This window comes from Ictalurus punctatus, chromosome 22, assembly GCF_001660625.3.
Source record: "Ictalurus punctatus breed USDA103 chromosome 22, Coco_2.0, whole genome shotgun sequence".
In the NCBI taxonomy this organism is placed as follows: Eukaryota; Metazoa; Chordata; class Actinopteri; order Siluriformes; family Ictaluridae; genus Ictalurus; species Ictalurus punctatus.
The window spans coordinates 16,682,058-16,695,582 of NC_030437.2; the positions used below are offsets into that span (position 1 = coordinate 16,682,058).

General features: G+C 41.8%; 1 protein-coding gene across 1 annotated transcript in view; it reads left to right on the forward strand.

The window, feature by feature from the left end:
* The window catches only part of nos1 (nitric oxide synthase 1 (neuronal)), a 60,678-nt gene that overhangs the window by 16,425 nt on the left and 30,728 nt on the right, over positions 1-13,525 (forward strand). The window contains exons 5-12 of the mRNA XM_017451264.3: positions 2,402-2,544; positions 2,652-2,814; positions 2,960-3,051; positions 4,564-4,705; positions 5,220-5,359; positions 8,997-9,171; positions 12,168-12,269; positions 13,211-13,405. Of these exons, the coding sequence (XP_017306753.1) occupies positions 2,402-2,544; positions 2,652-2,814; positions 2,960-3,051; positions 4,564-4,705; positions 5,220-5,359; positions 8,997-9,171; positions 12,168-12,269; positions 13,211-13,405 (1,152 nt within the window). The remainder of the gene's footprint in view (positions 1-2,401; positions 2,545-2,651; positions 2,815-2,959; positions 3,052-4,563; positions 4,706-5,219; positions 5,360-8,996; positions 9,172-12,167; positions 12,270-13,210; positions 13,406-13,525) is intronic.

The window sequence follows — 13,525 nt, forward strand, 5'->3', positions numbered from 1 at the left end:
CATTTGGATGCCATTAAAGAATTTAATAATGGGTTAAAATTAAAGAAGATAAGGAACAGCGTGCTTGAATTTTTTTTTTTCAGTTTGCTGTGATTTCTCGTTTAGTATCTAATTCAATTAGGACGATATAAAATCACACACGTCAGGAGGATTGTACGTTCTGCTTGACGTCTAGCCGTCTCTCTCTCTCTCGCTCTCGCTCTCGCTCTCTCTCCTTTCCATACGTCAAGCAGAATTTCAAATTTAGATTCGGTTCTTTTTGGAGACATGAGTGAGTGTTGGAATTGAGCATGAGGACCCTCACAAACATCTTCACGTCTCTTGGTTTCCTGCAAACAAGTGGAAGAGAGGGACGCGAGGTTCTACACGCTTTCATGAGCGCTTGGTGTTGCATGCTAATCACCATTAATTACAGATCATATGATTTATAATATATCACACAGGATTTTTTTTTTTTTTTTTTTTTTTTGGGTTCCTCTGCAGAAAGAGACAGCTGCATGACTGAATTCATGGTGCCTCAGGGCTAGCGGATGTGCACAGGCAAATGAACGTTTTATTTTTAACATGCTGACGCTAAGAACCATCCATCCATCCATCCATCAATCAATGGTCCCGACTACTGGAGAGAGTTAGCCATCTTACCTCCGTTACTGTTGTTTACTATCGGTTTAGACTCCTCCTTGGTCATTTGTTCTCATTCTTGCTCTTTGGTGAAATCTGGGCCAAGTTCTCTTGGATAGCATGAAGGGTCAGTGGGCTCAGGCTCGCTACGCTTCAGCAGTTTCGAGTGGGCGGTTCAGGATACTGCACCTGTTTTAGCAGCCCAAGCCGGCGCCGGACTGTCATTAAATTTCTGCTTGGCCTCAACCATAGTGACCGCATTAGTGGCTACCCAAAGTGACAGTGTGTTTCAACTCTAATCTTATTCCACTGACCATATGAGCTTGCTCAGGGCAAGAACCAAGCTGGCTTTCGCTCTCTCTGTTTCTCCTTCCTTCCGCCCAATGCTGCTTGTATTATCTCTGATGTCTGAAGTCTGCATGTCTTTACGCAATTGGAAGACGCAATTGCATCTAAGTTTAACAAACGCATTAACGGTTAAGATGACTCTGCATTTAGGTCTTTGATCTTTTTTTCTTTTTCTTTTTTTGGAAGCCAATTTAAACAAAGACTGGCCAATGGAGTTTCTTTTAAGGGACCTGAAACACCTTGTGGACCCCCCCCCCCCCCCCCCCCCCCCAATCATTTTATGCTAACCTATTGCTTCCAGGATTTAATGCTCCTTTATATCATCAGTAGTCAGATGACAAGGTTTATCTCATCTCATTGTATGCTTTAAGAATATATTGATTTGTGGAACCCTTAAAGATTTTAAGTGGAATCCTTCAACACACCCAATTTCCTTTTCGGTAAATGTTCCAAGTAGACCCCTTTAAAAAGCTAGAAAGAGCCCTTGAGGTCCCAGGTAAGTTTTAGTTAATGACATTATATATCAGGCTGCAAGTGAACAGTCAGTTCTCGAAGTTGACGTGTTGGAAGCAGGAAAAATGGGCAAGCGTAAGGATCTGAGCGACTTTGACGAGGGCTAAATTGTGACGGTTAGACGACTGGGTCAGAGCATCTCCAAAACGGCAGGTCTTGTGGAGTGTTCCTGGTATGCAGTGGTTAGTACCAACCAAACGTGGTCCAGGGAAGGGGAACCGGTGAACCGGAGACACGGTCATGCGTGCCCAAGGCTCATTGATGCATGTGGGGAGCGAAGGCTAGCCCATCTGGTCCGAACCCACAGAAGAGCTACTATAGCACAAATTGCTGAAAAAGTTAATACTGGCTCTGATAGAAAGGTGTCAGAACACAGTACATCACAGCTTGCTGCGAATGAGGCTGCATGGGACATCAAAACTTAAGACATTTACTCAAGGACACAAGCACAGCAGCTGACGCCACAGCCATCTGTGGCCAGGAGTCTAAGAGCAAAAGTGTTCATGCTCTGTGGAAGGGATGGACAACAAAATCTGTCTCCCCTGTCAATCACAGTGACACTTGCCAACCATGGGCATCTGCAAGCTCGTGGATGCCGAACAGGAGTGGATAGATCTTACCTATGATGGTGTTACACTGCGCAGTGATGCATCATGAGCAGCAGGTCCAAAGTGTATCAGAAGAAGCGTATGTTAGCCTTTACTCTTCCCAGTTGGTAGCGATCTCATGATAGGAGAGAGCTGGCTGATTGGTGGGACCAAATTGTGGAGGAAATAATGGAATATCAACACTAGGATTTAACCTCACAACCTTCCAATCAGTAGCTCAAAGTTTTAACCACTGAGACACCACGATATCCCATTTGCTGATAAAGATGTCAAAATCTCTCTGTATTTAAGGGACCGCTTGTCAATTGCAGGTGCCAATTTGCAACGAAAGCGTGTGTATAGGCTCAGTGATGATACCGAACATGAGAAGTAAACCAGATGAAGTTCAAACCAAAGATGAGCTGCTACCATTGGCTACAGACTTCATCAACCAGTACTACACTTCAATAAAAAGGCAGGCTCGTGCATCATGTCATAAGTTCACATAAAGAGCAATACGTACTGGTCTTTTTTTTTTTCTTTTTTCTTTTGGCTAATGCTCCATCCGTGGGTGGCTTGCAGGTGTGGATCGAAAGCACATGAGGACAGACTGGAGGAGGTGAAGAAGGAGATTGAAACGTCTGGAACATACCAGCTTAAAGACACGGAGCTAATCTACGGAGCCAAACACGCTTGGAGGAACGCCGCTCGCTGCGTAGGGAGGATCCAGTGGTCCAAACTGCAGGTAGAAACCTTAAGCTTTAGTTTCGTTGCTGCTCTAGATATTTTGTTTACTTTGGTGAGAGCCATCTGTATGCGCAAAAACAAACCCAGAATTACAGCAATTATATGATGATTATGATGATAATAAGGGAGTTGTTTTTGACTAGGTGTTCGATGCTCGAGACTGCACAACAGCACATGGAATGTTTAATTACATCTGCAATCACATCAAATATGCCACTAACAAAGGCAACCTCAGGTAAGTGATGGAAATAGGTTCTTTTTTGGGGTGGGGGGGGGTGATGGTGGTGGTGGTGGGGTGGTTTAGGAATTACAAATTTTTTCCTGAGCACTGAGAAACTTATTACTCATACGTTATTGTTATATCGATTACTCATTTGTTTCCGCCTCCACGTCTTCTCTAGCTCTGTATTTTCCCCCTCATAATCCTCTCATCTATATACTTTTGCGGCTTTGCTTATCTACCTCTTTTCATCACCTTTCTCAAGAGCTCCTTGTGGGCGGCACCTGCCACTGCGGAGTCAAAGTCTATCTCTGCCTGACTACAAAGCTAATCATACATGACACCTACTCGGTGTTCAGCTTAATTAGTGTCACGTTATGCATTGATCAGAGGTTGGAAGAGAGGAGCAATCAGAGAGAGAAGGGGTTTGGTTGAAATAAGACAGAGACATCGAGATGCAGAGGGAAAACCCTTTTATCCACTTTCCCTCAGAAAGTGTCGTTTTCCTGATCTCCGGTGACAAACATGATCCGGTGTTCCTTCATTACATCATCGGGACGTCTCATTGAGACACAGGTGGTCCCCCACCTGCTGTTCTGCTTGTAAGAAATGCTCTTATTGTTTATCAGGAAATGTTCATGATGCTTTTTTAAACAGTATCATGACCCAGATTTGTCCATGTCACTCTCTGTGACATTCATATGTCTTTGAATTGTAATAAGAAATGTCAAATAAGGTAAAAAAAAAAAAAAAAAAACCAACAGACTGTGTTTATTTTTGGAGTTGCATGCGTCTCTTGATATACAGTACATGGCTGCAATCACATTTTTGGCATCCATCAGAAAATGTACTAGCATAAGGGTTTCCTCCAGGGTGTATTCCTGCCTCATGCTCAGGCTCTGGATCGTATGAGCACTACTGTGCATGAGATGGGAACACATCCTGGATGGTACACCAGTCCATTATAGGCCACTATGCACACACTTATTCACCCTTGGGAGAATTTTAGTGTAGTCAGTCGACCTACTGGACAATTTTTGGGAGGTGGGAGGAAACCAGAAAAACCGGAGAGTTTGAACAGGATCATGGGGAGAACATGCACAAAATTCTGCACAGAGATCTCAGGATTGAACCAGTGACCCATGAGCTTTGAGGTGGCTTGCCGTTAGCTCCTTAAAAATATTATGACTTGGATTGTACAGCTCTCGTTGTGAGAGACTTCCACGTTCCATGACTTGAATGACCACTGCTGCTCCGACTTCTATTGGCTGACTCATGGTCATGTCAGAATAGATCAAGTGCAGTCAAAAGTTCCATCAAGAGTTCTGTGGTGAACTTTTTCCAAATCAGGGAGCATACTTTACATTGATGTAGTGTTCTTATTTTTTTTTAAAAATAGTACCATTTTTTTTCAAAGTGAAATATCCTTTTTAAACATCTCAGCTGGAATCCAATGGGTAGCATCAATCTGTCAGAGGCATCCTTGCGTTAACGTCCTCATCTTCTGATTTCCAATTTTATCCGCAGGTCAGCTATCACCATTTTCCCCCAGAGGACAGATGGGAAACATGATTTCCGGGTGTGGAATAGCCAACTGATTCGCTACGCTGGCTACAAGCAGCCTGATGGCTCTGTTCTGGGAGATCCTGCTTCTCTGGAGCTCACTGAGGTGAGACTTTAAATCATCGCCTTCTAGAGACAAAATTATAATGGCTTCACCCGCCTGGGAGTACTGAAAGAGCAAGGAGGCTGTCTGCGATATAGTGTCTAGTTAATAACAATGAAAAATACGAGCACTGTGGAGTGAAATGATTAAAATGCTATAACTCATTTGTCAGAAGAGACAGCATGTGTCCTCAAGCCTCCTGCTGTGGGGCTGATTATCTGGTGCGTCATTTTTGATAATTACGGCAAGAAGAACTTGTGGCTTTCCAAAAAAAAAAAAACACGCATCCATTTATTTATGGAAAATTCGAAATATACCCTAAATATCTGTCCATGGGTCTGCTGGAAATTTATGAAGTCACTTCTTAGAGCTGTCCCAGACACAATTACCCAGAACAAAAGAGACATAAAAAGACCTATAAACTGCTTCTATATTAGTCCCACTTGTCTAGTCCTAATGTAGGTGTTTGTGTGTGTGTGTGTGTGGGTGTGTGTGGTCTCCTACGGCCACACTGTAGATCTGTATACAGCAGGGATGGAAAGCGCCCAGAGGCCGGTTCGATATCTTGCCCCTTTTGCTTCAAGCAAACGGCAATGATCCAGAGCTGTTTGAGATCCCTGACGACCTTGTGCTGGAAGTCGACATCACACACCCAAAGTAAGTGAGATGTTCAACAAGATGCGCTAAAATGAATGGTTTTAATATAGGCTTACATTTTAGCCAGTCAATTAATCACTTCAGGCAAACTGCCAAGACTAATCCAATACAAATGAGTGTTAGCTAGTGACATACACTGAGTTGAAGGATAACTATGTTCCCACGGTCCAATGTTCCCTAGATTTATATGGCACATAATGAACACATGAAAAAGGGTCCAATGTTCCCTAGATTTATATGGCACATAATATGGCAAAGGGTTCTATGTTCCCCAGTTCCCAGGGTCCTATGTTCCCCAGTTCCCAGAGTCCTGTGTTCCCCAGTTCCCAGAGTCCTGTGTTCCCCAGTTCCCAGGGTCCTGTGTTCCCCAGTTCCCAGAGTCCCAGAGTCCTGTGTTACCCAGTTCCCAGAGTCCTGTGTTCCCCAGTCCCCAGAGTCCTGTGTTCCCCAGTTCCTAGGGTCCTGTGTTCCCCAGTTCCCAGAGTCCCAGAGTCCTGTGTTACCCAGTTCCCAGAGTCCTGTGTTCCCCAGTCCCCAGAGTCCTGTGTTCCCCAGTTCCTAGGGTCCTGTGTTCCCCAGTTCCCAGGGTCCTATGTTTCCCAGTCCCCAGAGTCCTGTGTTCCCCAGTTCCCAGGGTCCTGTGTTCCCCAGTTCCCAGGGTCCTATGTTTCCCAGTTCCCAGAGTCCTATGTTCCCCAGTTCCCAGAGTCCTATGTTCCCCAGTTCCCAGAGTCCTATGTTCCCCAGTTCCCAGAGTCCTATGTTCCCCAGTTCCCAGAGTCATGTGTTCCCCAGTTCCCAGGGTCCTATGTTCCCCAGTTCCCAGAGTCATGTGTTCCCCAGTTCCCACAGTCATGTGTTCCCCAGTTCCCAGGGTCCTATGTTCCCCAGTTCCCAGAGTCCTATGTTCCCCAGTTCCCAGAGTCCTATGTTCCCCAGTTCCCAGAGTCATATGTTCCCCAGTTCCCAGGGTCCTATGTTCCCCAGTTCCCAGAGTCATATGTTCCCCAGTTCCCAGAGTCCTGTGTTCCCCAGTTCCCAGGGTCCTGTGTTCCCCAGCTCTATATAGCACATAATGGGAACCTGAAAAACATGTTCCTATCTCTGTATTCGCTTAATATTACATGGGCTATTGTGGGAACTCGTCAAAGCTGTAGACTTGAAGGAACTACAGTAAACAAATGGTTGGAGTCATGGAACCACAAAATGTCATAGCTTCCTTAGGTGAAAACTAGCTGTTTTTGAATCAAACTGTCATGACATCATATCTTATGCATCTAATTTAATCTAATTTGTTTTTGCTTCTAAAATATGCTAGTGTATTTTTTCTGCATTTATTTGAATTAAGTTAGTTTTTTAAAAATTTTTTTAGCTGTGACTGACATCTTATTGCTGTCATGTCCAAATAACAAATCAGTGATATCGTTACATTATGTGCCATATAAATATGGAGGATCCTGGCAACATGGGATTGTTTTTTTTGCATTTGTAAAGGTAAGTGCTACCATTTGATCCACCATGTTTGTCAAAACTTCATAGACCTCTGGTCAAGTGAACAGGATTATGGGATTACCTAAATGGAGAAGGATGCATTCAGTGCTGCCCTATAATCTGGCCAGAGTAAGCTGCTTGGATGGTAGCTAAGAATTTTTTTTTAATATAGCCAGTGTTCTCAAAGTGGGGTCCAGTGTGGGACTGCATTGCCTTTTTTTCACCACCATGACTGTGGTGGATTACTGATAACTTGATATCAACTTCAATCATAGATAGCCTAACTGACTGGTCACTTGAAATGAAAGTGGTTAAAATTCAACTAATAACCAAGTACAAAAAATATTAACTTAAATCTAACTGTATTTTTAAAAACCTAGGAATGCTGTTGCTATCTAAAAGTTCAGAAATAATAAAAACTCTAATGTTTCGAATAAATGAACATGATTGAGCATATTTACAATATTGTTCTTAAAATTCTTGGATTTTTTTTTTTTACTCTGGAAAGAGTCCTGGTGTACTCCTGGTATACAGGACCATTATATATGTCACTGTCGTAAACAGACAGTTTCTAGCATATTCTGTTACATTTATGCCTGTACCCAAATGATGAAACTGTGAATGTGGTGCTGTGAATCTGAGAGGCTGGCAGAGTATTAGCATCACGAGAGTCATGCTGAGAACAAGTGGCCTGCATGCGTAAGTCAGGGACACAAGCCAAGGCAGCATAAAACTGGCCCTTCCCCCAGATTCGACATGAGAGACAGTGCCAGTTTGTCAGCCTCCATGGGCACTGATAATGCCTCAGACAAGCTGAGAGAAGCGCAACCTGTGCTACTTACGCTGATTTTGAAACAGTACCATTTAAAAGGGATTGATGTTTAAACAATACAAATGGACTAATGATGACCTATAAGCTCAGGATTTACATACATGCACGTAGCGTAAACAAAAAACATTTCTACATACAACATTTCTATCAGACTATCAGAGTTTGGTTCCTGGGTTGTAGTTTTAGGAACCCTTTTAGCTCCTGCTCCAGAGTAGGTTCGTTCTAATCTACAGACCAGGAACTACTAGGGGGGTACATGTGTGGACATGTGGTGAGTAGATGCGAGTGTGTGAGATTGGTGTGATATTTATTATAGGAACCATAGTCAGTTTCGAGGATGGTGAAGAAGACAATGATACATCAGGGCATTGAGAGAAAAACTTATCAAGGAGTGACACGCAACAGGTGAACACACTAGGGCAGCAAAGCGAGGCGGAGACCGGACCAGGAAAAAACAACAACACATGATTACATTACAAGGTGTTCATTACCTTTGAACTGGGATGCAATGCAAATGGGGAAACTAGGACAGGTGGAGGTCATGATAAGATCGGTGAAATCTTAGTGATAACAATGAAACGTTAAAGAAGAACATTTGCCACTTGTTGAAAAGATCTAATCATCACAGAGGTGTTTCTTCTGTTATTTTATGTAATTGTCAGTACAGGAACTTTAAGTGGGGAAGAAACAAATTGGAACAAGGTGTAACACGGCACTTTGGCAGAGTCAGGTTGTAAATGTTGAGCTGTCTAGTGAGGAGCTTTACTGAGCTCAGCAGATGCTCAAAAGCAGCCAGAGGCCAATTTGGCCACATGTGCGAACACCTGAGAATCCTGCAGGTGCTGGTAAAGTGATAATGAAAGTTTTGGCACAGTTCACCGTGAACGCATTTAGTCATGGGCACATTAAGACAAACCAGTGACTTCCTGCAAGATGAAGTTGTAAACAACAGGATATTTAAATTAAGATGCTAATTTGGGTGTGCTTAATGCATCTTTTGGCAAATGGTGGGGGTTTTTTTTTTTCGTTTGTTTGTTTGCTTTGTTTTGTTTTTTTGTTTTTGTAAAGAAATTTCTCAGAGGAGGGAATGGAAGTTCTTTTGACTCACGTCTATTCTGATAGAAAAATATTATTTAGAAGCATAGCAAAAAAAAAAAAAAAGGCTGAAAAGGCAAAAATCCGGAGACACAATTCGAACCCCCAACCCCGGAGGTGCGAGGCAAACATCCTAACCACTAAGCCACCATGACCCGGCGCCTAAGGGCTATTTATAAGTAAATTACCATCTGAATTTCTTTTCCTTCCATCATCCAGGTTCGAATGGTTCAAGGAGCTGAATCTGAAGTGGTACGGCTTGCCCGCTGTGTCTAACATGCTGTTAGAGATCGGAGGCTTGGAGTTCCCTGCCTGCCCCTTCAGTGGGTGGTACATGGGTACCGAAATCGGCGTCCGGGACTTCTGTGACAGTTCACGCTACAACATCTTAGAGGTATTAATCTCTAAAGCCTGAGGCTGTGGAACCTCACATCTACACACTCTAATTAGCTATTATTGTGCCTAATGCAGCACTCTGTATTATGAATATCAGTTAAACTAAATCCAATATTATCCCACACGGCTGTCATTAGCATAATGACAGTGGTTGATTTTCTATTATCTTAACCCATTTGCTGGGGTACAACATACTAATTCAGAAATATGTTAATGCGCCAATTATAATTCATTGTTCATACATTTTTCTGATTAAACCATGACCTTATATTATGCTAGTCCAGGTGAATTTAAATTCCCTACGGCTCACTCTTTACATTAACACACTACGTTCACTGATGACACACATTTATCGTCTTATATTCTATATCCTGCCATCTATATCAGTTATTAAGTTATCCCACTACTACCACTGAAGGTAAATGATCTGCACTTTTAGTCCATTTTTTTTTAAACTTTAGATTCAACAAAGTGCTTTACATTCACACACACACTCTTAAACAAGTGGTAGCAGAGCTGCCATGCAAGGCGCTAGCTTGCCATCGGGAGCAACTTCGGCATGTGGAGTCACATGGGCCAGGAATCGAACCGCCAACCCTACGTTTAGCGGGCAACCCGCTCTACCACCTGAGCCACAGCTGCTCCCTATGCTGTTTCCTAATGCTTCCAGGACCTGAGATGATCACTTATAATGTACGAAGTTGGCAGAACTGAATGTGTTGAAATGAGACATAGTTTGAGATGCATTATTTAAACAATAAAAAAAAAAGTAATCATTTATGACACATCGTTCCTTTCAGGCTCAGAGATCTCATTACCATAACCATTATGTGGAGGAGGAAGTGAAGAAGGTTGTGGAATGTTACACAACACCCACCTGTGTGCGCATTAATGTCCACTACCTTTATCTGCATGACTGAGCACAGAATGATAGCAATGATGACAGTGTTATCATGTTATTAGAGTAAAATATATTTACCGGTAACACATCCTATGAATCCTGTAATCATAACGTATTATAATGTCGTGTAGCATGAATAATTCGTTACGACCCCTGACATACGCCTACATAAATGCACGTAAGTAGCTCTAGCGACACTTTTTTAATCGATAGTACGTACGTGAGTTCTTAAGGTAAGCTTACGTAACGCATTATATCTGTTCATAGGAACGCTATAGACACACGACACATTTCGAACATGATTGACGAAGCTTCGCAAGTGTTTATATAATCGTATATTTTCCAAGCGTTTTAAATGTTATAATACATTATGAATACAGTATTCACAGGAAGTGTTACTTTGTTACTCCTTACCTTTATAAGCACTTAAACAGAACATATATAGAACATACAGCGTGGACGTCATTTATATGTATATAGCATTTATAACGTCTCATAGACCATGCCGTATACCTTATAACGGCTGGCATAAACCTACATGAACGCTTATAAGTACTTGTTGCATGTATTTTAAAAAGTCCACTTCACCCAAGGCCTGTAATGACCTATCACAGTGCTCTGAAAACAACAACAAAAAAAAAGTACAGCTCATACATATAATCTTGCATTTTAAAGCATTTGTAAAATAATATAATGCATAACACAGCATCGCATAATATGGTAATACGCTATAAAGCTTGATTTAACTTCATTTAATGATCTGTTATCATACCTAACTACAGCATGTGTTCTATACCTTTTATAAACACTTGAGTAGTACTTACGCTGGCTTGCATTATAAAGCATATATAGCATGCAAAATACCGTGTAATGCCTAGCGTAAGCCTTCAGAAAGACTTTTTTATCGTTTTAAAAAAAAATCATTTACTTCCTCTAAAGCCTGCGATGCCCTAGTGTGTTATATACATTTTTATTGTGTCATATACTCATGTTTTATAAAGTGTGTATAACAACTACTGTGCATTTCTACACGCTTAATTTAGGCATTATAATATATTATGTGTGAATTCTAACGTTAAAATGCAATGTGAATACAGAATTCATAGTAGTAGCAAAATTACTCCATGGCACAGACGTGAAGAGTTTTCTTGCAGTCTATCTCCACGCCGTCGCACCGAGCTCCTCCTCATTGAAGGATGGCGTGTAACTTTCGGATTGGCTTGTTAACGGGACAATGAGACGAATGAGTCGTTTCAGATGATTTCAGTAGCTGCGTTTACATGGACAACAATAATCCACTCTTAATCCGATTGAGACATACATACTCTAATTAAGAAACTACCATGTAAACAGCAATTTTTACTTACCTTAATCTAATTAAGGTCATAATCGAAGTGAGCAATAATCGGATTAAGACAGGTGGAGTACTCCTGTTTTAGTCGCATTATGGACGTGTAGTAGTGACATGTAAACACTTTAATCACATTATGAGCGTCGTGTGGGAGTTTTCACCGCATTTTGCGACGGGACGCGATCACACACGGCAGTTTTACGTTTTACGGCGAACAAGAGAGTTCGGCTGTGTCCCAAATCGCATACTTTCCTACTATAGGCCTGTAATGGGGGAAAATACATGTATCTCGGCTACCGTATAGACGGTGACTACGCGATTTGGGACACACCCACCGCTTCAAGCAGTTGTCTATTAGCACGTACAGCATGACAAATAATTAACTGCACTTAAAGCGTTCGTAAAAAAAATAAATAAATAATAAAAACACCCAAAACTGTATACGGTCCCATAACGAAGACGGACTGTATGTCGATACGTGAGATTCCGGAGGGACGTCGGACGGCGTGGCGCGGTGACGTGATGACGCGGGCTGTTAATCTAATTATGTTCTAAAACATGTAAAACAAGAACATGACAGGAGTACTCTAAAAGCGACTCATGTAAACACCTTAATCACATTATTATCTTACTCAGATTAAGGATTACTGCTGTCCATGTAAACGTAGTCAATGAGGGAAACACTTTATAAATGGTTTCAAGTCAGCCATGTTTTAAACCTTGCACCTTCTTGTTTTAACAGGAAGTAGCCACCATGATGGGGTTGGACACCAGGAAGACATCCTCTCTGTGGAAAGACCAGGCACTGGTGGAAATCAATATTGCCGTTCTTTACAGTTACCAGGTGCTGTTGAGGACGGATTGCCGAATGTGTCTATTAATTCTAAACAAAGTGCATTATTTGTACTCGTTAAGGGGTTAATCATATGGAGTTTATGGAGTGATTACGCATAAGGAATGTCTGGCTCCAGAAATGACACTGAAGAAGAGATCATATATAGTCGGTCAGATTTAAGATTTAAGAGAACGTACAGTATTATGTGTAGTTTACGTGAAGATATTTAGGCATCAAAACGCGATTTCGTTGCTTATACGAAATTTAATTTAAACGAGCTTTTATTTACTAGTTTAAATTGTATAGAGTGAGCACGATCAATTCATCTCGTTTTAACGTGATACAATTACGTCGTAAAATCTTGCCGCTGACGAGAAGAAATGACTCGAGAATTAATCTGACCTGGCCAACTCAGGTGTGGTTGCTGCCTCGCAATACCACCAACTTGGGTTTGATCGAGAGCGCAAGGTTTGATTTTTATCCAGGGTTTTGAAAATACATGATCAAATCATGCTGGATGTATTTTGTAATTGTGTTAACGTAGCTCCGTTCATTCACGTGGAACCGATGTACGCATTTGAATGATCAATGAGCTGTGTTTTTCACTGGTCCCTGGATCCATTTCTTCTCACAAAGTTATTGACCTTTAAAAGTCTGTGATGATCCTACCTTACATATTGCTTAGTTTAGGAATTATTTGTTGCATAGACTATAAATTGCATCTTGTCGCAGAGGTCGCAATTGCAATCCAAACTGTAGCGTCACAGTTTAGCGATTGGAAAAAAAATTCTCGTTGTAAACAAGTAGTATTTATTCGCTGGTTGATTTTAAAGCGTTTTTAAAATAATCCTTTATTGACAGTTACACCTAGGCGTCCAAATCATATAATTCGGTTATTATCATTATCTCATAATTCAGATATGTACTCTATCGTAATCTCACATGTTCAGATGTCCAAGGTGACCATCGTGGACCATCACTCAGCCACAGAGTCCTTCATGAAGCACATGGAGAACGAGTACCGGGTGAGAGGTGGATGCCCGGGTGACTGGGTGTGGATCGTTCCTCCAATGTCGGGCAGCATAACGCCCGTCTTCCACCAGGAGCTGCTCAACTACCGCCTCACACCTTCCTTCGAATACCAGGTAAACACGAGGGGAAAGACTTTCCTACATTTCTCCTTGCCAGCACTGTAAAATGAAGCTTCCTATCTTATGATTATCATAAGAAATCAATTGTGCAACACACTGTATACTGTATGTACT